Source organism: Miscanthus floridulus, chromosome 11 (assembly GCF_019320115.1).
Source record: "Miscanthus floridulus cultivar M001 chromosome 11, ASM1932011v1, whole genome shotgun sequence".
Lineage (NCBI taxonomy): Eukaryota > Viridiplantae > Streptophyta > Magnoliopsida > Poales > Poaceae > Miscanthus > Miscanthus floridulus.
The window spans coordinates 76,524,388-76,550,015 of record NC_089590.1 but is presented as its reverse complement, the minus strand read 5'-3'; the positions used below and the strand labels follow the sequence as shown (position 1 = coordinate 76,550,015).

General features: G+C 47.0%; 3 protein-coding genes across 3 annotated transcripts; 1 reads left to right on the top strand and 2 right to left on the bottom strand.

Moving 5' to 3' along the window:
• Positions 1 to 14,088: 14,088 nt before the first annotated feature.
• Positions 14,089 to 17,486, bottom strand: LOC136491270 (squamosa promoter-binding-like protein 7). The gene is made up of 3 exons (XM_066487529.1): positions 16,951 to 17,486; positions 16,348 to 16,475; positions 14,089 to 14,648 (listed from the first exon to the last, which is right to left on the bottom strand). The coding sequence occupies exons 1-3, from the start codon at positions 17,460 to 17,462 to the stop codon at positions 14,089 to 14,091; spliced, it is 1,200 nt and encodes a 399-aa protein (XP_066343626.1). The 5' UTR covers positions 17,463 to 17,486.
• A 1,885-nt stretch (positions 17,487 to 19,371) lies between these two features.
• On the top strand, positions 19,372 to 23,009 carry LOC136491268 (O-fucosyltransferase 29-like). The gene is made up of 9 exons (XM_066487528.1): positions 19,372 to 19,776; positions 20,162 to 20,249; positions 20,337 to 20,413; positions 20,490 to 20,578; positions 20,659 to 20,848; positions 21,292 to 21,473; positions 21,581 to 21,683; positions 21,949 to 22,277; positions 22,775 to 23,009. Exons 1-9 carry the CDS (start codon positions 19,558 to 19,560, stop codon positions 23,004 to 23,006), a joined length of 1,509 nt encoding a protein of 502 aa, XP_066343625.1. The 5' UTR covers positions 19,372 to 19,557; the 3' UTR covers positions 23,007 to 23,009.
• Positions 23,010 to 23,651: 642 nt separating this feature from the next.
• LOC136491271 (malate dehydrogenase, cytoplasmic-like) lies at positions 23,652 to 25,374 on the bottom strand. Its single transcript, XM_066487530.1, has 7 exons — positions 25,253 to 25,374; positions 24,978 to 25,136; positions 24,723 to 24,898; positions 24,354 to 24,631; positions 24,092 to 24,227; positions 23,883 to 23,994; positions 23,652 to 23,796 (listed from the first exon to the last, which is right to left on the bottom strand). The coding sequence occupies exons 1-7, from the start codon at positions 25,359 to 25,361 to the stop codon at positions 23,687 to 23,689; spliced, it is 1,080 nt and encodes a 359-aa protein (XP_066343627.1). The 5' UTR covers positions 25,362 to 25,374; the 3' UTR covers positions 23,652 to 23,686.
• Positions 25,375 to 25,628: the final 254 nt, after the last annotated feature.

Sequence of the window (25,628 nt, the reverse complement as noted above, 5' to 3'; positions counted from 1 at the left end):
TGTGTTGTATTTATTTTCATAAGGACTATGTATGCTAGAATAAAAATATTTGATGTAATGCCTTTATATTTATTCTTGTGTGATATATCTTGTCATATGCATCACGGTTTTACTTTGTCACACACAAATGCACCCCACGGATGCAATGATTTAGGGGGAGTCTCCTATATGTTTTAGTATGTGCAATTGACATTTGAGGTCATTTTGTGATTTCTAATCATAAGCACATATTAAAGGGGAGCATCTCATAAATCATTGAACCCAAAAGATTAAATATTTATATTCTTTTGTAAGCTATAATCAAATTGTCATCAATCACCAAAAGGGGGAGATTGAAAGCGCATCTAGCCCTTTCGTGGATTTTGGATGATTCAATGACAATGTGATTAAAGGTCTAACCCATTTGCTAAGTGTGGATAGGTAATAGGCTATCTCACAGGTACTTAATGAAAGTCAAAATGATGTGTTGTTGTATAAACGATCTAGTTCAAGCACAAGACAACAATGCAAATGTAATTCATACAAAAGCTTATTTATTGTGGGATTTCTATATACTATGTGAAAGCAAGCTTGTAAGAATTAATTAATGAGACATGAGGGATTGCATATGGAATGGTCTCATATTTGAAGCTTGTTAAATTGAAATAGAAAAGATAACAATACAAATGAATAGATGATTCAACACAAGATGTGACTTGATGGCTTGAGATGGTGAAGATGGCAAGGTAAGGCTTCGAGGTACTAAGCAAGGGTGAAGGGCAAGTGTCGGGGTATGCCCCTCGGTATCCTCAAGACAAGACATGGCCGCACCATCAGAGGTGGCCTGGCCCACAAGATCAAGGCGTGCACGATGCTGCTCGGCGTGCACCGCAAGACATTATATAGTACCAAATAGGATACTTTACTTGTAACCCTATCTCTCCAGACTATATAAGGAGAGGCAGGGGGTCCCCTAGCAGACAAGATACATAGACAATCCATCTAGATCTATCTACTACATCTCAATACAATACACCAAAGACACAGGACGTAGGGTATTACGTCGATCAGACGGTCCGAACCTATCTTAATCGCTGCCTCTGTGCCTTATGTCATCATCCGGTTCCTGATTATGCGCACCCCCACCGACAAATCTACTATCGTGGGATACCCCTCGATGGACTGCCGAGCATATTCTATCGACAGTTGGCGCGTCAGGTAGGGGTGTGCGCTTGATCCATGGCGAGCTAGATGGACCTCAAATCAACAATGTATTCTCATCGTCAATCTCGTGGAGATCCATGCCGGTCCACGACGATGATTCATCGCTGCTACACCAGCCCCTGCGACAGCAGATCCAATCTTAGAACCACCTCCGAGGTTGTCTTCACCAACAACTCACCGCCCGCTAGGTGCTCGCCGTCAACGCCGACCAGATAATGCCATACGTCGCCGACCAGATGCTCTGTCCAAAGCTAAGTCACGCTTTAATATTCTTTTAAATATTCTCCAATCTTCGTTAATCGCCATGATGTTTTCTCCGAACTGTTTTCTCCATGTTTGCTCTCCAAACAATTTTTCAAACCCTCGAACAGTCACGTTGATGCTTGGATGCCTCCAGAGACGGCCCTATCTCTGGCTCCTCCCTACACATGCTACGGGCTTCGCGCTCTGCGTTATGGGTGGTCGACAGCGGCTCCTTGGTCATGCCTGTTCCTCCTACACGTGCACGGGCTCCGCGCTCGACGTTATGGACAATGGGCTAGCTAGGGCTAGAGACTCAGTTATACACTAACTGTTTGGGCGGTTTATATTAAATATAAATATATCTTCACGCCAACTGATCGCCAAACTGCATACGTCGTTTCATCACCATTGCTGATTTTTCTCCAAAGTTCATTTATTTTTACATCATATACTACCCATTCTACATGTTTGTATTGTAGGATCATCGTCCACCTGGTGCTCGGACTTCTCCACCGATCAACTGGTTGGACCGCTTAGTTCATGGACTCCGTCGCCGACCAGTTGATCGGACTGATCGCTAGCCACCCTGGTTACTCCTCGGTGCATGGATACTTCGTGCTCGAGGACTAAGTGGGCACACTTCACCTCATGGATATCGTCAGCTACGTCGGTGCTCGGACCTCGCCGCCTACGCCGAGGACTCCTCGGTGCTTGGACCTCGCCGCCTACACCGAGGACTCCTCGGTGCTCGGATATCACTAGCTTCACTGGGGATTCCTCAGTGCTCGGACATTGCCACCTACATCAGGGACTCCTCGGTGCTCGGTTATCACCGACAACGCCGGGGACTCCTCGCTCCTTGGTGCTTGGTCATCGCCAGCGACATCGGGGACTCCTCGGTGCTCGGACATCGCTAGCTTCACTAAGGACTCCTCGGTGCTCGGACATCGCCACCTACGCCAGGGACTCCTTGGTACTCGGTCATCGCCAGCGACGCCGGGGACTCCTCACTCCTCGGTGCCTAGACATCGCCACCTATGTCGGGGACTCCTCGGTGCTCGGTTATTACCAGTGACGTCGGGGACTCCTCGCTCCTTGGTGCTCGGTCATCGCCAGCAACACTAGGGACTCCTCGGTGCTTGGACATCACCAGCTTCACCGAAGACTCCTCGGTGCTCAGACATCGCCACCTACGCCAGGGACTCATCAGTGCTCGGTCATCGCTAGTGACGTCGAGGACTCCTCGGTCATCGCCAGCGACACCGGGGACTCCTCGGTCATTACCAGCGACACTAGGGACTCCTCGCTCCTTAGTGCTCGGACATCGCCGCCTACGCCAGGGACTCCTCGCTCCTCGGTGCTCGGTCATCGCCAGCGACACCGGGGACTCCTCGGTGCTCGGTCATCACCAGCGACACCGGGGACTCCTCGCTCCTCGGTGCTTGGACATCACCGCCTATGCCGGGGACTCCTCGGTGCTCGGACATCGCCAGTGACGCTGGGGACTCCTCCCTCCTTGGTGCTCGGTCATCGCCAGCGACGCCGAAGACTCCTCTCTCCTTGGTGCTCGGTCGTCGCCAGCGATGCTAGGGACTCCTCGCTCCCCAGTGCTCGGACATCGCCAGCGATGCCGAGGACTCCTCGCTCCTCGGTGCTCGGACATCACCAGCGATGCCAGGGACTCCTCGCTCCTCGGTGCTCAAACATCGCCAACGATGCTGGGGACTCCTCGCTCCTTGGTGCTCCCTTAGTAGTCGGATCTTGCTATGTCTCGTCGGTGTGCTATCAAGCTTCTCTATGCTGTTTAGATCAGGGTGCTGATCTTGGGTAGCACGTCTGGGGTCTAGATACGTGCATGTCAGACAACGTCGGCAAGCTTTTAGACTTCTTTTTCTTTGACCCTGCTACAAGATCCATTCTTCATCTTCTAGCAGGCTCGGGGACTAAGTGGGCACACTTCACCTTACGGTGAATGTGCTTGTTCTCATCTCGAGGCTACGCCCGGGGACTGGCTACCTACTCAGCCGGTCTTCTACTTTCTAACCCTGGCACCACGCGACTACGTCACCTACTGTCAGGCTCGGGGACTAGCTATGAGGGTATGCCCCCTGGTATCCTCAAGACAAGACACGGGCCGCACCATTAGAGGTGGCCTGGCCCACAAGATCAAGGCATGCACGGCGCTACTCGGCGTGCACCGCAAGACATTGTATAGTACCAAATAGGATACTTTACTTGTAACCCTGTCCCTCTAGACTATATAAGGAGAGGCGGGGGTCCCCTAGCGGACAAGATACATAGATGATCCATCTAGATTTATCTACTACATCTCAATACAATACACCAAAGACACAGGATGTAGGGTATTACGTAGATCAGACGGCCTGAACCAGTCTAAATCGTTGTCTCTGCGTATTGTGTCACCATCCAGTTCCTGATTACACGCACCCCCACCGACAAATCTACCATCGTGGGATACCCCTCGGTGGACTATCGAGCATATTCTATCGACAGCAAGCGACGACGTGGTAGGTAAAGAACCTAGCTAGGGTGAAGAAGGAAGTACTTGTATTTAGTTGAGGTGCTAATCAAGCTATGATGGTCATGTTAATGTGGAAGATCATATCACTATTAAAGTGTTTGATGGAAGTGACTTGATACATTTGGGATTATTCAAATTTGATGAATGGAATCAAGTCACGTGCTCAAGATGGCTATGCTCAAGTGAAAAGATCAATATCAACATGTTGGCACCCTCACTTGATGAAGATTGGAATACACGGCTTCGGTTGAAAGAGATCAACTCAAAAGGTTTAAATTCATTATACTTTTAAATTTGAGTTAATAGGAATGTCGTACTATTAAGAGGGATGCATCATGTTGATAGATAATATTTCATAAGTGCTCAAGCTAACCCATATGAGTTTTAAGTGTTTGAGAGACAAAGAGCTAATCTATTTTTGCTGGTCTGGCTCTAGTATTGATACCGGATGTGTTCAATATTTGCCCAGCAATGGTAATATTGTTGATCTCGGGTTGGTTCGTCGGGAGTTCCGACGTGAGTCAGAAGTTCTGATAGTCGGGGGTTCTAGCAATGGTTAGGAGTTTCGATGTCTCGTGCTTAACTGACTTGGAGGGTTCATTGTCCTGGTCATGCCGGACGTGTCCGGTATGGACGACCAGAGGCCAACGACTAGTTTTCAAAAGCCTTGAGGGTCGGGAGTTTCGACATGAGTCTGGAGTTCCGACGGTTGGAAGTTCCGGCATGCGTTGAGAGTTCCGACACCTCACATACTTTAACTCATTTACCAAAGTTTTCAAATATGCTGAGGGTCAGGAGTTCCAACGTAAGTCGGGAGTTTCGACGGTCGGGAGTTCCGACATACATCGGGAGTTCCGACGCCTCACAACGTTACTATAACTCAGTTACCGTTGACGCAGTGTAAGTCATACCGGACATGTCCGGTATGGCAACAGCTATAAAACAGCTAGTTTTTCCAAGGGGGCTATAAATACCCCCAAGCCTCCATCTTTAGAGGCTGTTGATTCTGCTGATACACATACACATTTTTTAGCCTTACCAACTCTCCCAAACCCTCTCTTAGTGAGTGTGTGATCCAAATTGTCAAATCAATTAGTGGGTTGAGAGAAATTCAAAAAGAGAGCAATCCAACCACTTGAGCACTTGTGCATATTGTCAATCTCGTGATTTGCATTTGTTACTCTTGGACTCTTTGGTCCTAGATGGCTAGGCGTCGCTAGAGAGCACCCGTGAGATTATGGTGTGCCTTAGAAAGTTTGTAACGGTCGATTCTACCGCCTCGTAATCAACTAGTGGAAGGAGGAAAAGGAGTTAGAAAAGACTCCGGCTAGAGTGACCTTTGTGGTACCCTCTAGGGCTGACCTTCGCTGGGTCGCTCATAGCCCCCTCAATGAAGAGTAGGACTCGAACAAGTCCGAACTTTGGTAAAACAAATATCGTGTCTCAATTCGCATTTCATTTGATATTTATGTTGCTCCAGCTCTTGTGCTGGTTCTCTGTGTATATTGTCATCTCTAGTAAGTACATGCAGTTTGGCTTGAAGATAGAAATCAAAAAGAGCAAGTTGGGGTTGCTCTGTAGAAATCGTGTATACCGTACACAACCTGTATTTTCTACATGTGCTGAAAATATTTATTCTCTGTTCTAACTTTGTGGTGCAGGGTTGTAGCTTCTAGATATATTCTTTATACCTTGTTTACTTTGTGGCCAACTTGTGAGGGGTGGTATTACTCTTAATTTAGAGTTTTCCCTTTTCTAATTGTTTCCATATTTAAAGGTGTTAATTTTTAGAAAAAACCTATTCACCCCCCTCTAGGCGGCATCTTAGGTCATTTCAATGTGATTTTTCTAAAGTGCAAAGTTTGTGCCATAAAAAATATGTATCTCACAAATATCTAGCCCATTAGACGCCATCCTTTTAGGTCGGTGAAGACCACAAATGAGAGACCTAGCTCTGATAGCACTTGTAAGGTCAAGATGATGGACTAGAGGGGGGAGAATAGTCCTTTCTTAATTTAATCGTGTCGGCTAACCGAAACAAATACGGAATTAAAACAATCAGTCTAGCCAAGACTACACCCCTTTATCTAAGTTCACAAGCACCTTATAAAGATCCTAATTAGGCAACAAAGGTGTCGGGCTAGCTAGAGCTCACCTATCGAATTCTAGGACCAAGGTCACACAAACCTATCCCACTAGTATTTCAAGTAACGAGGGAGCTCCTACACATGCTAGTAAGCAAAAACATAAAGCCAACTAAGCTCACTAGCAATGCTCAATAACAAGGCAACCAATGCCAAATTAGAGAGCGCAAATACTTAGCTACACAAACTAAGCAATGTGACTAACAAGGTTACACAAACCAAATTAGCCACGCAAGGCAGCTACTTCTATGCTACACAAGCAAGAAGGTAACTAGTGAGCTACACGAGCTAACTAAATACAAGAGCAACTATACAAGCACAATGTATATGAAAGTAATCATAAGCTTGTGTAAGGGGATTGCAAACCAACGGAAAGAACAATGTTGACACGGTGATTTTCTCCTGAGGTTTACATGCTTGCCAACACGCTACGTCCCCATTGTGTCGACCGCTCACTTGGTGGTTCGACGGCTAATTGGCATCACCCGCCAAGCCCGCACATCGGGCACCACAAGAACCTACCCCAAAAGTGAGGGTAGCTCAATGACACGCTCAACTAGAGTTGCTTTTCGCGGCTCCCGTAGGGCGAGCACAATGCCCCTCACAAAGCTCTTATTCGGAGCACTGCACAAGCTTCTTACGGGCTTCGACGGAGACCACCACCAAGCCATCTAGGAGGTGGCAACCTCCAAGAGTAACAAGCACCACCGGCTTGCAAGACGACCACCTAGTGCCACTCGATGCAACCTCACAATACAATAGCACAAGAATCACTCACTCACTCAATCGGATGAACACTATCAAGCTAGAGTGACTTAGAGGGCTCCCAAGCACTACCACATAAGCCACCAAGTCTCTAGTGTGCTTAGCTACTAGCCCAAGACCGAGACCCCTTCAATTTATAGCCCCACGAAAATAGAGCCGTTGTACCCCTTCACTAGGCACAGCTTAGGGTGACCAGACGCTCTGGTCAGATCAACTAGATGCACCCTGCCAGTGTTCGGTCAATGGATGCATGACATGTGTCACTCTGCTTTCAACCAGAGCCACCTGATCTCAACGGCAACTTCGCGTGCCAACGGTTAAGTTGTGACCGGACGCAACATAGTGAGATGACCGTACGCACCTCTGCCGAGTCCAGCCGTTTCTAGAGAGGTTCCATTCATGATCGGATGCATCTGCTGCTGCTCGATCGGACGCAGACTAGCCAAAGTCTGGTCATTTCTAGAGAGCTCCTTGTGCCTCTGTTTTACGACCGGACACGTCCGGTCGGTCACGATCAGACATAGCATCAGCGTTTGGTCATTCTTCGACTGCCACATGTCACTATTGTTCCTCATGCCATCACGTCAGCACTGACCGGACGCTGCTATTGCGCGTCAGGTCACTTCTTCGCCCAGCATTCGGTCGAAGACCGATCTCTCTGCTGCACTGACCGGACGCGCCGGTCCAAACGAGGTCAGCGCCCGGTCACTTACAATGACACCTTCTCACCTCCGTTTCTTCACCGAGTTGATCCTCATCAACTCCAACTTCTTCTCCTTTGCAAATGTGCCAACACCACCAAGTGTACATCACCATGTGTATGTGTGTTAGCTTTTCACAAACATTTTCCAAAGGATTAGCCACTCAACTTGCCTTGCCATGCCATTCGATCTTAGCGATGATGCAAAGTTAGATCACTCGAGTGGCACTAGATGACCGATATGCAAATAAGTTTGCCCCTCTTGATAGTACGGCCATCTATCCTAAACCTTGTCATCAACTTCTCTACACACCTATGACCAGTGAAATAAAATGCCCTAGGTTATACCTTTGCCTTACGCATTCCATTCCATCTCCTCCAATGTTGATGCAACACATGCACCAACATGATCAATAATGATATGATCCATTTCATATCATCACGTGATCATATTGGTTCATCGATCTTGACTTCACTTGCTTTTCATCGTTGTCTTCGTCCATCGGCATCAAGTCTTGCTCAGGCTTTACCGCCACGCAAGGACCTTTCAGACGTGGGCCTACCAACCATAGATAGGGTTGGGCGCACCCGATCAAGGTGCGGATCAAGGGCCCAATTGGCCATTGGGCCAAGTTGGTAGAGATCAACCTAACAGATGACACAGTTGGTGTAGAAGAAAAAAATAGGATTCACACTATATATTTACACCTTTACTATTCATCTCTCAAGTCACACTACAATTATCTTGGCATTTAATTTGTTCTAAAAACAGATAAGAGAGGAGTAGTGATAGCTACAGTCTTCAATTTATAAATTTGCTCCACATCAGTTTCACGACCAATTGATCTGCAAAGAGAGGACTACTAACTTACCTTTGTTATGAATCAATTGTACAAAACAAATACAAAATTAGCCTAAGAAAGCGTTCCGTGCATGCTACACATTAGTTACAGAAACTTCATATACTCTAGAGTGAACTTTGTGTAGTAACTACCTAGATCTTACGTCCTTAGCCATCGTCCTCGACCATTGCCACACTGGCGCATACAGACCTTAGTCTTGGCCACCAGTGGTGGATTTAGGATCTTAGAGTTGGGTATTCCCAAACAAAAGTAGTCGATCTACCACTAATTATACGCCCACCGCATTGTCATGCCCGCGTGTATTGGTGTGGCTGGGGCCTAGCCTAAGGTTCCTATGGGGATTAGGACTTGGGAGAGCCAAGAGGACTAGGGGTGGGGAAAGGGTGACGGATGCACACGACGTAGATGTACCCTAAGGAAGATCCTAGCTAGTAGGCTAGTTGGTGAATGGCAATTCAATGGGCCAACAAAGTCCTATTATAGCGTGGTGTGGAGAGGCTCTAGGCCATGGTTTTTGATAAGTGAATGACAAGAAATGAAGAAAACAAAGGCCAACCACAAATATAAATGTGCACTACTATGAAAATTCTTTGTAGAGGCAACACAAAAAAATTTATAGATACGGTCCCCCCAACCGCCTCTATTCAAAGGTCTTTATAAATAAATGTTTTCTAGAGCTAGGTATGCAACCACCTCCAGTAAAAAGGAGATGCCTTAGAAAATCATTTCTGTAATAGTGGTGTATACTTAATATATACATAACGTTTTATCTAGGGGAATACCCAAGCATCCATATTGGATCTGCCATGCTGACCGGCTACACCTAGAGGAGAGAAAGGAGCCAGGTGTCGGGTGCTCCACCCTTATGCCACCCTTATGAGAGTGGGAAGGGGTCGGGGTTGAGAGCCATGAGTCGGCTAGGTGCGGAGAAGAAGGGGCGTCATCACCTCGTCCTCCGATCCACCTCTGCCTCCTCAGCAATGGCGCCAACACCAACATGAATGGCAACAACCACGACATCTACGAAGGCAGCGACACATGCAACAAAGTGTGCATTGGATCGGATTTGGGTGAGGGAGAGGAAGAGAGGGTGATGGATGTTGTTGTGTGACATCATATAAGGCTATGTTTGGATTTCATGGTATAAAGTTTTGCAGTAAACTTTAAATCACTTTAGCTCTTGTTGCTCTAAACAGAAGGTCTAAACTGTTGTCTAATGTTTAGCTAACCTCACACAAAGTTCAGACCACACAAGTGAGCAAAGGCGGTCTAAAGTTTTATTTCTTAACTTTAGCCAACTAAACTTTAGACTATATGATCCAAACAGGCCCTAAAAGTCGTTGAAGAAAAAGGAGGATGACGGTGGTTGTTGAGGTTTTAGGGTTATTTTTAATGGGCAGGGACTTGTTTGACATGTGATTTATACAGAAAGGCCGTCTCACAAATTTAAATTAAGGACCTTACTCTAAAATTCATTTTCGACAAGACGTGGCCATTGATTGAGTTCTAGATGATTTCATAGAGTGGCATTGACCATGAGTATTCGTGTCGCCCATAGTCTAGTCCGTACCCACTAGTGGCCTCATGTCAGCTGCACGGTGTCAGTGCACATTGGACCAGTATGCGGCTAGGTATTCTTGCAGTACATAAATAAGCAAACTTATTCTTGTAAATAAGAATTATTTATAATTTGTCATGCCTACTCTCTCGGTCCACAAATAAATGACATTTTAGCTATGAATCTGAATAGATAGAAGGGTACTGGGACTTGTTGCTTAAACTTTCTACTGGTCTGTTTGGGGCCTTGCGTTCTTACGGTACTTAAAAGTGCTTTCTGTTTGGGGCCTTGCGTTCTTACGGTACTTAAAAGTGCTTTCTGGAAAAGATTTGATCCTAAGGGCAGTTCCAATGCTAGAAACTACGTATAGTTTTTATACCTATTAATTTTTATAGACACTATGTATAGAAACCATGGTTCCAATGGATAGTTTCTACAGAACAATTTTTTATCCAATCACATACACTCTCTCTCCATTCGCTACCAATCACATCCCTTCGTGTCTTGGTTCTCGTGTAGACATGGTTTCTAACTTAGACCCGGTTTCTATGATTTTTGTTCTCTCTCTTCAATAACTACCTTGCCACATCAGCAAAATGTTTAGGTGGCAGTACAATTAATACCCATAGAAACTATAGTGGTTTCTGCATTGGGAGTGCCCTAAGCCAGATCGAGATTGGATTGTCTAGCGAGGTAGTAGGTTGCTGTCACATCGCTTATTAGCCTCAGTGCCACACTGTAGTGGTACTTCAATCTGACACAATCATAGTAGATTACTATTACGTAGACTTTTACAACTTCTTTAAGCTAAGAGCCTAAGATCGTGTGCTATAACTACATACTGGTGCACGCCACGGGCGTTCGTTCTTCCCATGAGCCCTACTAAAAGGAAGACCACATTGTCGCCCACTTATTCTCTCTTATTGAATTTGATGATATTCATTATTTAACTATATTTTATGATGCTCACGTGTTAGTATATTGCATAGGTTTTTAAATCTGTACCAGAAGTTGTGCAGTATCTAAGGCCCCGTTCGGCTGGCAGAATTTTGGTTGAAACTGACTGAAAAATACTGTTCTAGGTGAATTGTTGTGAGAGAAAAATATTATTCCGGCTGAAAAAAGAAGTCGAACAAGCTAAATATAGGGTAAGTCGAACGGGGCCTAGATCTAAATTGGAGGGGGGGGGGGGGGGGGGGATTAAAAAATAAAGTGGAGAAAAAGCATGTCATTCTTGTGTCCCCTTTTGGTAATATGATTCTCATAACTTCATTTTTTTTCTGGATCTGAACTCTGTTAGTGATGCTCAGATCATGAGGGATTACATAGGGTTCTTTTTTTGCGGGGATCATAGAGGGTTCATGTCAGTCAATTTATTTAATACAAGCATGCTTATTCATTATTTAATACAAGCATGCATACATCTACACCAAATTAAATAGAGGGTTCGTGTCAGTCAATTTAAGAACATCAGTAAGACATGCCAAAGTAAGTTGTTTTAGGATTCATGTCAGTCAAATTTTCAACTCTGACCATCAATAAATATGTGAAATATTAGTTGGATTATATTCATGATAAAAGTTATTTTCACAACATACAAACCCTTCTTATTTGTGATATCATAGCTAAAGTTGTTAGTGAAAGTTCTACCTCGTATGCATCGACTTTCTAAACAACTTATAGTACTCCCTCACTCCAATGCAAATTATAAGACACATTTTGACTTTTTATATACATAGCTTTTCCTATGCACTTAGATATATTATGTTATTATGTCTACATATATATGATAAAAAAATGCATCTAGAAGAGTCAAAACGTCTTATGATTTGGAAATGTAGGGAGTAGTTGTAATTGAAGAAAGCATGTTGCTATGTCTCCCTCTTTCTTTTCCCGTCCACATTTATCATCTCCCTTCACTGAGCCCTTGTTTAGTTCCACCCTAAATTCCCAAAAAGTGCTACAGTGCCTATCACATCGAATGTTTGCGGCCCGTGCATGGAGCATTAAATGTAGACGAAAAAAAACTAATTGCACAGTTTGGTGGGAAATTACGAGACGAACGTTTTGAGCCTAATTAGTCCATGATTGAACACTAATTGCCAAATAAAAATGAAAATACTACAGTAGCCCCAAATTCCAACTTTCTGAAACTAAACACGCGCTGATTAACTCACTTTGGGACTTCGGGTGTTCATGTCTTATGTAACATAGGCCTGGTTTGCAACAAATCCTAGCCCAGTCCACGCGGGTGGGCTGTGGACTTTACAATGATTCATGGACTTTACACTCCTGCCATTTACATTTTATTCCCACAGCAAGTGGCAGTAGACGCGCATGGAGTTCTAAAAAAAAGTACACGCAGCATGGACATGCCTTGGGCCACATTAATTAGAGCATCCACAGTAGTTAATAGACATCAACCATTTGTATCTCAAAAAAAAAATTCAACCATTCACAATTTTTTGCCATGTCACCCACTACTAGAAACTAGAATTCCCCTGACGGCGTAATTACGGATAGGGAAATGCATTTTATAAATAGAAAATTTAACAATAATTTTCTTGACGGTGAACTGACAAAGATATAGAGAGAGAAATACAAAAATTGGCTGACGTCCCATCGTTAGAAACAGTTTCCCTGAAAGTTTTTGGCCAACACGAAATTAAAATTTGACAGATATAGAAATCTACCTCTATATATCATCGTAAACCAAATAGGAAATTTTCTTCTACTGTAAAAAAAATAAGCTTCCCTGTCGATACAATGGAGTAAAAAAGTTCTATCATCTTTTACATATGAAACATGCGCCTAAACCGCGGCCAGCCAGCGTGCCACATCACGAGCTTTTAGCGGCCGTTCGATCGGGCGCACGGACGGCCCAGATCGGGCGATCCGCGGTCATTTTACGAAAACCCCCTTCTATTTTTTGGAAATTAACCCATGCTCCAGAGGCCCTCTCAGAATATTTTGCAAAAAACACCTCAGATTATTTCCAAATCAACCCGCAGTCTAGAACGGATGGGCTCCGGGTTTTTTTTTGCAAAAAAGACCTTCACTTTATCGAAAATCAACCTGCGCTCCGGAGACACTCTCAGCAATTTTTGCGAAAACCTCCTCAGATTTTTCTCAAATCAAAATACAAGCCACCTTTGATTATATCTCTTTTTTCAAAAAATAAATTAGCTAAAACTTTAAAATTGCATAGTAAATCACAGAAAAATTGTAAATTAGATAATCAAGTTGATCTGAAATCCTAACGAGTAGAACTATGCAGCGCATCCATAATATCACATGTTTTAGTAAGGATTTTTTCATATAAACTTTTACCTATGCTTTTAAGGGGCAAATAAAATTATACCTTCATGATGATAAAGTCTCGAAAATACATAAAAATCATAAAATGAAAAAAATTGCTGAGTTTCTCATCACTACACCTATATTCTTATTGCCACTGGCCTAATCGAAAGGGAAGGCGCGGCAGCCGCGCCCCGCGTTTCTAGTATACCGTGAAGACAACATATTAACTAACAGGAAAACTAATATCCAGAACACAGTTACTCAAATTTGTTTTAATTCATTCATATAATAGTTCAATTCACACAACGAATCAGAAGTCTAGATTCAAATGACATCTCGTTCGGAGGCGGGCACACCTAGCGACCATCTCTGTAAATGGTCAGAGGCTACAGGAAAATATCCGTCTCCAAAAATCATTTACAAAGGCGGGTGTTCTAATAAGACGACCGTTCCAAAAATAATGATTTGCTTGCTTCAGCATTATTGATACAAGAAGATGGTAGTTCGCTAGGAGACCCATGAGCGATAGCGCGCATTTCGTCGCTCGTGCTCGCATGATCACAAGAAAAAAAAAAAATATATCAACTTTCGTTTCAGAAGCGCACGTAGCGAAATTGAAAAACACAGTCCATTAACAAAAGCACACGCTGAAGTACATTGGATTACACATCCCTTTGGGAACATGGAGCACACCGGAGCCTGGCACAGCAACACCAGGCATTACAGGGCAAGGCGCAATGGCCACCACCCTCGCTGACTGCACATGGCGGTCACAGCACACGAGCTCCACCCGCGGGCGCCCACGCATCCAAGCTACACCCTGACGCGTCGCCATCATTGGTCTTACCGCGAGGCCTCATGCCCGCCCTCTCCGGCACTGGCCGGAACGGTGCGCTGGTGGCGGGAGCGGCGCCGGGGCTTGCTGTCTGCATAAGGTCCAGCGTCGTGTGCCACGCACCGGGCGGCGCCGCGTGGTACCGGCCACCGCCAACGCCACCGTGGGGGCGCGGGCGCCAGCTGGCTGCTGCCTGATGATCGGCCGGCGGGAGGGCGCAGCCCGCCGTCGACGAAGAGGCGAAATGCCGGCCGGGCGCCGACGACGAGCGGTCCGAGAAGTACTGCCACGCGAGGAGTGAGGCGCGGTTCTCGGCGATAAGGTCATCGAGCGCCGCGCTGGAGCGCGCGGAGATGTCCGGCGTCGTGACCAGCCAGGGGGCGCCGCTCGCCGCGCCGCCTCTGGCCGATGACAGAAGAGAGAGAGCACCAGCCGGGGACCCCGGGAGGCCGCCGCACGGTGGCTGCAGGAAGCCGTGGCCGAAAGCCGTCACTCCTGCATTGTAGTTTGACCATTAGAAAATAATTTTAGTGCAAACCCAATGTAATCAATTTTGTAGTATAATAAGCTCCGAATTTTAACGTACGTGTATGTATGTTTCATTCAGGATGGGGAGAGGGTAGTAGTTACAAGTCTGACGTTCTGAAAGAATCTGAACTAAAGACGCAGCTACCGATTTATTAGCAGTAGTAAGCACAAGCTGCAGAAGTACTAGATCGAGTACCTTCGTACACGTACGCTCAGTACTAGATTCGTTCGCACAGGAGTAGCAGAGTACTGTGCACTGTTGATACGCTGTGCCAAGTTTGGCCGTTCTTGTTCCTATACGTACGTACTAGCCTACGTACCTAGACGCGACATAGCTCATCGTACGTAGCAGTGCACCGCATAAACCATCGCGCAAAATACGAGCGGTACGTACGTACACCTATCGAACTCTGCATGCCCTGTTCGTTTGGGCTTGTTTGACTCATAAACTATGGCTGAAAATACTGTTGGTTGATTTATTGTGAGAGAAAAATATTGTTTGTTGATTAAAAAAATATGACTTATAAGCCAAACAAACACAAACAAACATGGTTACAGTGATTGAAGAGAGGGGAAAAGCGAAACCTACAGCAGCAGCAGACACCGAAAACTACCGAATTAAAGACTTCAATGAAGACTACTTTTTGTATAATGTAGAATAACTTCTTGCCTAACTATTTCTTCTAAATTTATATAGCTCTCTCCTAGTGTACATCGGATGTTTAGGTATGAACACGAACCGTGAATCCACGGTGCCGTAGCTCTTGCATTTTAACAGTCCCGACTGATTTTTTCCCCCACTGCGAGACGTTCTACTGTGACTGAAAATTTTCCCACTGTAAGACGTTCTACCGTGAAGTGATCATAGCACGGTCGGCCTATACCCACTCATCGGACACCAGACACCACCAGTGTAGCAGGCCGCAGGTGCATGTAAAGGCCTGCGTAAAACACGGCTGGTCGTATCAGCCATGCTTATCAGCTATGCTTATCAGCTATGATATAGTATTTTTTTTTCACAATAAAATAGCATCAATCGACTTATAAACTACATAAAAGATCTAAGTGAACAAGGTGAAAATACGTGCCCTAACAGGCTTTGCACGTCTCACGTTGCGAGGACTAGCCTTTCGTGCCTTGCCACTGTTGCCAGCACCAGCAGCAGCTCTCTCTCCATGTTTCCCGGCATCAAACCAACTCCCCCCTACAAGTTTTTTTTTTACCGCTCTCTCCATGTTTCCCGGCATCAAACCAACTCCCCCCTACAAGTTTTTTTTTTACCGCTCTCTCCATGTTTCCCGGCATCAAACCAACTCCCCCCTACAAGCCTGGTACCAGCCATAGAGTTTTATCGCCTATGACCGAAAGGTCCCGAATTTAAGTTATGGTCTCCTCATATTGCACAAGCGAAGGTAGAGCTTGCCACTGACGTTCTTTCTAGACCCTGCACAGAGCAAAAGCCCACTGGGTACACTTTTTTTTTTACTATAGTCCTCTAGCTACCGATACCGTGATTCCGGCCGTGAACCCAATGTGCATCGTGTGGCTGTGGTCTTACTGCAGCTGGTCCCTGCCCAACTTAATTATCACATCCTGGACACAAAGCATCCAGATCTGAGTACGCGGGTACGACGATGGACTGACAGACGGACGGACGGACACGTACCGTGTGGGTGCGCGACGCCTCTGGCCATGGCCTCGCTGGAGTTGCTCTTCCGCCGCCGCTCGTTGTGCCCGGCCAGCCGCCGCCGGCAGCTCCGCTTCGCGTCGTCGAACTCCGAGATCGCGTGGAACCTGCACGTGCATCCAGAAACACACAACAAGGGACGTCGTTTCGCGCATGTACTTATCAATTCAATTCAAAGGTTGCTGCTACTCCTAATACTACCTTTCATGGACAATGGAGTATATGTATATAGAGGACGTTTGGACGTTTGGATCCGGCTATTAAAATTTAGGGAGTGTGTTGAAAGGATGTTGTATGAAGTGTTCGGATACTAATAAAAAATAAATTATATAATTCATCAGTATTCCACGAGACGAATTTTTAAGCCTAATTAATACGTTATTAGCACATGTTTACCGTAGCAAAACATTATCAAATCATGGACTAATTAGGCTTAAAAGATTCATCTCCCAAATTAGTCACAAACTGCAATTAGTTTCATAATTAGTCTATATTTAATACTCTACGCATGTATCAAACAACGAAGGACAGCGACTAAAATTACCAAACACCCCTGCAGTCGAGCTAAATTAATGTACCCACCGGCTGCACTGCTGGCAGAAGCGCTGCTCGGCGCCGAGCACGACGACCCGGGGCGCCTTGGAGTGCGCCTCGCACACCTTGTGCCGCCGGTGGTAGTCCTTGGCGTCCGCCAGCGCCACGTGGCACCCCTCCACCTGGCACCTCGGCACGGCCGCCGCCTTCTCCTTCCTCTTATCCTCAGCAGCTGTCCCGCTCGCGCCACCACCAGCGGCGACGCTGCCATTGCTGGCGTGGACCTGCGGCAGGCCCGCGCCAGCCTGCGCCACCACTTGGTTGCCCGCCGCCCCGGCCCAGCAGCAGGCGGGCCGCTTCCCCAGCTTGAGGCAGGTCAGCTCGTGCTGCGGCGGCGGCTGCTGGTGCAGCAGCTGGAGCTGGCTGGGCACGCCGCCTGGGCGCAGCGCCAAGGGCTGCTGCGGGTACGACAAGCCGGCGGAGGGAGCCCAGTGCATGGCGAGATCCCAGGGCGGTGCCGCGCTTCGGCTACCGCCGCCCGCGCCACCGTTTCCTTCCATAGCTAGCTACGTGCTGCAGCGAGTTGTTCAGCAGGGCTCACGACAAGCTAGCGCGCCCGGCAATAACGTTGTGTGGCAAGGCAAAGTGCAAGAGCGGCGGCGGGCCGGCGGCTGCGGCTGCTGCTGGAAGTACAGCCGGTATGCTACCCACACTGGCGTGGCGTGGCACCCCATATAAAGCAATCGGGCAGCGAGGCGAGCCTCCCGGGGAGGAGCAGGCAGCCACTCAGCCAGGCAGGCGACTCGGGGGTGGGGAGCAAGCGCCTGTACTGACATGTGGGATCTCCCGTCAGGCACTACTGAGACAGCTAGCGGGCAGGAGCCGTGCAGGCGGTGGTGGGGCCACGAGCCTCGTGACCGTGGGCCGCGGCCACATGGAGATGTGTCATTGATGAGTTCAATCCGAGGCGGGACCCGCGGCTGCTTGTGCGTGGCATCACTGCCACGCCCAATAAAGGCTGCGCGCTGTGTGACTACACGCCCCGCTCCATCCCTCACCTCGAATGGAACTCAGGCCATACACACATGCGGGTGACAGGTGGAGTCCGGTGCGTGGGTCCCGAGTGTCATTGTCTTAGATCTTGCTAGCCAACGGTTAGAAAACAAGCGGCCCTGCCACTTGCTTGAAAGATCCCATATCCGGAACCAGACGCCACAAGAGATTTTGTGCGTCGCGTACCAAAATCCACTGCAGAGCACACCCGCTGCGCCGTGGGACCAGGAGTTACTGTGTCCCACCTGTCAAAGGTGAGTGTCCCACAGAGACCGCGCAGTGGGAAAAAAGCCTGGTGCGGGGGGCAGGCCGAGCGTACGCGCACGCAGCAGGCCGGCCGGCCGGCGGGGCCCGTACGGCCCGGTCCAGTTGTCAGTGTCAGCTACAGCGCGGTCCATGCACCCGATTGGCGGGGAAATGGGGGGTATGTCTGCGCTTTGGGGGAAATAATATCTCCGTGTTGGGCGTTGGGGGAGATACGTACGGGTACACCTATTTTGGCGGCTTCCTAGCTGTGAGCAGTTCCCTGGACTGTTGTACCCAACCCAGTACCCTGCTGCCTGTACGAGTGTACTAGTAGCAGTAGTAGTACGTGCTTGGCAAGCCGTGCTCGTATCCTGTACTGCCAACCGGGCCGGCATGCATGCAGCCCAGTGCAGGTGCAGGTGCAGGTGCAGGTGCAGCGCTCGTTTTCAATTCCCGCTGACACCCCGTGACAAGGGTGCGCTGGCTGGATGATTGCCGCTGTCGTTTGGGAGGGATGGTCGAGTCGAGCTGTTCGTTTGGTAGGTTAGCGTGAGCCTGCCTGCTCTAGTGCTGTGTCCCCTGCCGGTTGGTTTGGCCCGCCGGCCGGGCGCCGCGGTGGAGTAGCTAGTAGCTATTTGCAGTGCCTCGACCCCTTTGTCCTGTTGGTTGTTATGGTCGCCAGCCGTGGCAGGGTCACAGGTCACATGGGTGTCATCGATGATCGGGAACAGTGATGCTGTCCTCCGGTGAACGGTGATGGTACGGCCGCAGTGCGCCGTACGGCAGATCAGCTTGCGAGGTGCGGCGAGGTACTGGTACCGTGGACACAAGGTGGAATTCGTTTCTTTTTCTTCTTTTTTTTTCAGAAAACAGGAAGGTGGAATTACTTTTTTTTTTTTACTTACACGAGGAGCCGGGACTGTCGGCACAAACTGGAACCAGCGTCCATCTTCACACCGTAAACCAGACCAACCCGGGATGCCTGTCTCTCACGTTATGCGGCCCGTTAGTCTAGGTGTCAGTATGGGCCTCATTCAGGCACCGAACGGGGAGGCCCATGTAGAAAGAAGGGTCCACGACGGGCCAAGCGGGATGTGGAGCAACTAACTGACGGCCCATTAATAAAACTCACCCCAGCCCGCCTACGTACGGTTCGTGGCATCGTCACACTCCACTGTCCAGACCCCGGTCGCGTTCACACGCGGACACGCCTGCCTCCTCCCGTCGCCATGGACGTCTGCTCCTCCACGATCTAGCGCGGGTGGCTAGCACGCCGGCGCCAGCGACCCTGAAGGGAGGGTGGGCGTTGTATGCCGAGATTTTGTGCTCTAGGCGCTCGAGCTGGTGCGGCGCGTCATGGGGAGGAAGCCTGACGCGGTAGCCAAATCGTACCACTCCGGTGGCGGCGGCGCCGGCGCCGGCGCCTCCTCGCCGAGGGCAGCGAGGAAGGCGCCGCCTTCTCCGGTGTTCCTGGGAACTGCGCTGTTCGTTCTAGGGTTCGTGTCCCTCTTTACGGGACACGTGGTCACTGACGCTGACTGGGCGCGGATCCGGAGTCGATGGCGATCCAAGCAGGTAATTTGTTGGAGGCTTGACTGCCCTGCTGTCTAATTCCACGGAATTTTGTCGTTGCGTGATCTCTTGCGTGTTATAGCCTGGTTGAGGTGAAAGAAAAGTTCTGTTTTTGTGTCACTTGACGGCTACACCTGCCACATCGTTAGGACTCGTGGACATTTTGAGAAATTGAGTGCAAGTGTTTAGTATTTTCTGGCAATGTGAAGTTTCAACAGAATGTCGTTGAAATACTATTTTTTGTGTGCCTTAATTAAATGTTCTCTGTTGCCATCTTTCGCAAGTTCTGCCTGTACTGTTTTTCATACTTTATAATCTGAATATTATCTCAACTTCCTTGGCAATTACCGAATACCGCTTGACCATTTACAATCCTGAAAATGTGCAGCATAGAAACTACGAACCTATTGATATTTGGGAATCCAAGTATTCCAGCATGTACTATGGATGCAGTGGGAGAAGCGCAGATTTCAGATGTTAGTTTGTAAAGTTAATCACTTTCTCTCTTGAACTAATATTGTCAAAAAAAAATGACAATCTAGTTTTCCATGTTCATCTTTCAGCTGCTGTGCCAGAGAACAGATCAACTGGTTACTTGTTGATTGCTACTAGCGGGGGCCTGAATCAGCAGCGCATAGGGGTATGATTGTCTTCCAACGTCTGGTTGTTTTGTTTCTATCATCCCTTGTGTTACCTTTATGATGTTCAGTTTGCAGATAACAGATGCTGTTGTAGTTGCCTGGATTTTGAATGCCACACTTGTTGTACCTGAGTTAGACCACCACTCATTCTGGAAGGACGATAGGTGAATTGAAAACTAGAAATTACAGGCGTTTTCTGAATGTTACTGTTCCAAAATGGCTTGACTTCAAATTTCGTATGCAGTGACTTCTCCGACATTTTTGACGTGGAGTGGTTCATTTCCTACCTATCAAAGGATGTAACTATTGTCAAAAGGATCCCTTATGAAGTAATGTTGTCAATGGATAAACTACCATGGACCATGCGTGCACCTAGGAAATCAATGCCTGAGTTTTACATTGATGAAGTTTTGCCAATACTCATGCGAAGGCGAGTAAGTAACCTGCCAAACCTGTGTAATGGCCTGGAAACTTATGTTGCATATTGTTTCTATAGTAATATAGTGCATACTTGTTTTTTCTTCCTAGTTTACTGTCTGCCTGTCTTTGTAGTGATATATCATGTGCAAGGAAAACATGTCAGTTATGTCATCTTAGTTATCAATTTGTTTCATTTTAGATGTTGTGTTTGATTACAATATTTTGGATGGGTGGGTGTTAAGACGAACATTTCATTATATACAATAGTTTATCTGTTGCATGGTTCCGGTCTGGCCCTTTGGGTGTTAACACGAGCATATATTATAATTTCCTTTTGAAGATATTTGTTATGTGTATTCATCATAAATAAAAATCTCAGGTGCCAAGTGACTGTAGACAGATGAAAAGTAGACGTAGACATACTTCCCTATTGACTGAACAGTCTTAATCTTTGCAGGCTTTGCAATTAACAAAGTTTGATTATAGGCTCACTAGCGATCTTGATGAAGATTTGCAAAAGTTGCGTTGCCGAGTAAATTTTCATGCTTTAAAATTTACGAGTTCTATACATGCCATGGGTCAGAAACTTGTTCAAAAGCTGAGACTCATGAACACACGATATGTTGCCGTTCATTTGAGGTAAACTCTGGTTGTTTATTATAATTCAATGTGGGCTTTTGATAATTGAACTTATGATTAACCATGAAAGTACAAATTTTTTATCATAACTGTTGCTTGTTCATCAGGTTTGAACCTGACATGCTTGCATTTTCTGGCTGTTACTACGGTGGCGGTGAAAAAGAAAGAAAGGAATTGGGTGAAATTAGGAAACGATGGGATACATTACCTGTAAGACTCTTGAAACTTGGTGAGATTTCCCTATGGTATATTATCCAAATACTAGTCTGCCATCGGCATATAATTTTTTTCCATTTTATTTCCTTTTGCTTGTTATTGAATATGACCTGTGCCTTTCTTATATTTCCTAAAAATGCATCAAATTATATAATCACACATTCATCATTCTAGATGCCAAAGTTCAAATCATTGGTTGGCAGATTGTGTCACCTTTACGTTTTGAGTGATGGATTGATTTTACATTGATTCATAACAGGAGTTGAGTGCTGAAGATGAACGCAGCAGGGGGAAATGCCCACTTACTCCTCATGAAGTTGGGTTAATGCTCCGAGCTCTTGGTTTTGGCAACGATACACTTCTATATGTTGCTTCTGGAGAAATATATGGCGGAGATGAAACTCTCCAACCTCTTAGGGAACTCTTCGCAAATTTCTACACTAAGGAGAAGCTTGCTGGGGATGATTTGAATCCCTTCCTTCCTTTTTCTTCACGGCTGGCTGCAATTGACTTCATTGTTTGTGATGAGAGTGATGTCTTTGTTACAAATAATAATGGGAACATGGCCAAAGTTTTAGCTGGCCGGAGGTATGTGCCCCTCTTTTTCTGCATATGCTTTGGATATTCTGAACTGCTCCCTCCGTCCCAGATAAATCAATTCTCCTAGAATCATCCAAAGTGAGACTATCTTAAGTTTGACTAAATTTATAGGAAAGAGTAACAACATCTATGACACCAAATAAGTACATTATGAAAATATATTTAATTATCTATCTAGTGATACTATTTTGGTCTTATAAATATTGATGCTTTTTTCTATAAATTTGGCCAAACTTAAAATAGTTTGACCTAGGGGGACAACTCTGAAAGTTGATTTATTTTGGGATGGAGGGAGTACACATCTGTTGAATATTGGATTGCCATGAAAGGACACGAGGCTCTCTCTATACACACCGTCAAAGTGCTTGTTTAATTTGTTTTACTATTTTTTATGTTAATTTGTGTCTCCGAACAGTTTATCTGTACTCCCTTATGGTTTTCTAATATAGTATTGTTTGCTCATCCATTCTGCATCAAATGTGTAGGCGATACATGGGCCACAAGAGAACTATTCGCCCAAATGCAAAGAAACTCAATGTACTATTTCAGACACGGAATCAGTTGGGCTGGGATACCTTTTCACGGAGGGTACAGAAAGTTCAGAGGGGTCTTATGGGTGAGCCGGATGATATCAGACCAAAACAGGATGACTTCCATGAATTTCCATCATCTTGCATCTGCTTAAGAAAACCTGGGAATATATCGGTTACAACATGAAAACCAGACATTGCAAATGCAGTAGAAACACGTGGTGACGTGGATGCCACTAGTTGAGCGTGTGCTTGCTACAGTAGGGAAACATATGCTTGCTCTGAAAGAAACTTGGTGGAATTAACAGGGCAGGGATGCCTAGTGCAGCATATACAAAGAAATAGATGGCATGTCTCGGTAGAGATGCCATGTCTCGGCAGATGCCACGTCAAGGAGAGTTGCCAACTGGTGATATGCCATGCCTGTAAATTATTGTCCGTACATGATTATTAGTTCTCTGAATATGGTGTGCCTCGCTGCCTCTATAACCTGACCATCTGTCCAAGTAAAGTCTCAGGGCAGTTACAATTATCTGCCGAAGGGCAAATGGACAAGTACAATAACAATGGTTACCCCATCTTTTGTGATTATTGTACTCTGTTCCCTTAGGAAGATAACTGCAGTGCGTTCTTGTTACTGGACCAAAGATAACCATCGCCATGCCACCACCTACTTGTTTCCTCTTTTTTATGTCGCGTGATCCTGTAATTTATCAACTAGGGACAGTCGTTCCTGTTTATCAAAGCAATATTTGTGGATATACAGCAATCCATCGTTGTCTGCTTTATTGGTGGTTGTGCAACAATTGTCTGAAGCTCATAAGCATTTTCGTTTACATCATTATGGCTCATGTATACACAAGTGATCTACTGATCTATTTCAGAGCTGACGAACTCGTACGCCATGGACCTCTCTTCATCCAGTTCATTCGCCGAAAGCTCCATCTTGGATCGTGCAAAGTCATCAACCTCAAGACCTGGATCAACAAACAGATCATGTCAAGAACCGTGGTGCTGCCGTTGCTACCAACTTGGTATTCGTATAATGATGATAAGAACTCACCCTGCACGATAGACCACTCTCCCTTGTCGCATGTCACCGGGAACGAGTAGAAGATGCCCTCGGGAACGCCATAGCTCCCGTCAGAGTACACGCCCATAGACACCCACGTGCCCTGCAGAGCAAAATGATACTCCTTCACTGACAAACATATAGGAGTAGAGGTAAAGTTCAAACGAGCTTGGATGACGAAAAAAAAGCATGTCTTGGACCTTCGGGGTGCCAAGGATCCAGTCTCTCATGTGATCGCAGGCCGCGCTGGCGGCGGACAGCGAGCTCGACTGCTTGCGCGCCTTGATCACCGCCTCACCGCGCTGCTGCACGACGCTGACGAACTCCTCCTTCAACCTGCAATCGCAGCGACATCCGACAAGTCGACATGTGTGCGTATTCCTGTGGCCAGAAGCAGCAGCTAGGGCGCTAGGCTCCATCAATCTGCCACTAATGATCAGGACGCGCGATGGATCGGTTTACCATTTCTCGTCGGCGATGAGCTCCACGACGGGCATCTCCCCGTGCTGGGTCCTGGCGGTGGCGTGGCTGGCGTCCGGGAACTGCGTGGAGGAGTGGTTCCCCCACACGATGGCATTCCTGACGTCGCCGACGTGCACGCCCAGCTTCTCGGAGATCTGACCCAGGGCGCGGTTGTGGTCGAGCCGCGTGAGGCAGGTGATGTTCTTGGCGGGCACCGCGGGCGCGAACTCCTTCAGCACGAGCGCGTTCGTGTTCGCAGGGTTAGCCACCACAAGAACCTGCAGAAGCAGCAGCGCCATATCTATCAGAGTCAGAGTAGTAAAAATTGGCCTTTCGCAGACGCATTTCTTTTTATTTGCTGGACTGGACCTTGCAGTTTGGGGCAGCGTGCTGCTGCAGCGCAGAGGCCTGGGACTGGTAGATGGGGACGTTCTTGGCGATCAGGTCTTTCCTCTGCATCCCTTCTTTCCTCGGCCATCCGCCGATCAGGACGGCGAAGTTGACGCCTCGGAACGCTTCGGCCTCGTCACTCGTTGCCACGACACCTGCAACAACAGCAAACGATGAACACCGAACACACACACAGCAGATGAACACCGAACAGAGACAGCAAACGAGGAGCACCTCTGAGAAGAGGCAACGCGGCATCGATCAGCTCCATCCTGACGCCGTTCAGGGTTTCCGCCGATTTAGGGATGTCCAGCATGTGGAGAACCACCGGCTGGTCTGGCCCAAGCATCAGACCCCTTGCGATCATGGCGACTATGGCGTACCCAATCTGCCCTGCAAGAACAATCCACCACGCGAGTACGTTTCAGGGAATCTTATGTTCTCCAGAGTTCAGAGTCCTGGTTTGCATGTGTGTTCTCTGTAGTTTGGTCTGAATAATTACAACGTACCCGCAGCGCCGGTGACGAGAACCTTGACAGGTTGCTTCGGCTCATCTGTCAGTCTCAGCAACCGCGGGCACCAACTTGCCAGCCTCTGGAGGAGAGAATTTGGCAACATGATGAACTTGATCCTACCTTGTGTTGCGTAGATGAATTTGGTTTTTCGTCAGCGCATACATATAGCACCGAGTAGGCCATACCATGATGCCTTACTTTTATTATATGTCAGGCCTAAGGCTCAGATTCTAATTCTATGCTGAATTCTCCAAGTAACGGAGCTTCCTGATTCAAAGTTTGGTATAATGGTTGGCAAAGGGGAATCGACCATGTAGGAACAAGGGCTAGCCTGGTGTTGATTCACGCTGTGATTGGTTAAGTTTCTCAA

Excerpts from the sequence above, each read along its gene's own strand:
- LOC136491270 (XM_066487529.1), bottom strand. The coding sequence starts at position 17,462 with ATGGAAGGAAACGGTGGCGCGGGCGGCGGTAGCCGAAGCGCGGCACCG. Across the intron at positions 16,476-16,950 it reads TTCTGCCAGCAGTGCAGCCG|GTTCCACGCGATCTCGGAGT; the intron begins GTGGGTACATTA and ends ATGCACGTGCAG. Across the intron at positions 14,649-16,347 it reads AGGCGTCGCGCACCCACACG|GAGTGACGGCTTTCGGCCAC; the intron begins GTACGTGTCCGT and ends ACTACAATGCAG.
- LOC136491268 (XM_066487528.1), top strand. The coding sequence starts at position 19,558 with ATGGGGAGGAAGCCTGACGCGGTAGCCAAATCGTACCACTCCGGTGGC. Across the intron at positions 19,777-20,161 it reads GTCGATGGCGATCCAAGCAG|CATAGAAACTACGAACCTAT; the intron begins GTAATTTGTTGG and ends GAAAATGTGCAG. Across the intron at positions 20,849-21,291 it reads CAATACTCATGCGAAGGCGA|GCTTTGCAATTAACAAAGTT; the intron begins GTAAGTAACCTG and ends TAATCTTTGCAG.
- LOC136491271 (XM_066487530.1), bottom strand. The coding sequence starts at position 25,361 with ATGTTGCCAAATTCTCTCCTCCAGAGGCTGGCAAGTTGGTGCCCGCGG. Across the intron at positions 24,899-24,977 it reads CGCGTTGCCTCTTCTCAGAG|GTGTCGTGGCAACGAGTGAC; the intron begins GTGCTCCTCGTT and ends CTGTTGTTGCAG. Across the intron at positions 23,995-24,091 it reads GGATCCTTGGCACCCCGAAG|GGCACGTGGGTGTCTATGGG; the intron begins GTCCAAGACATG and ends TTTGCTCTGCAG.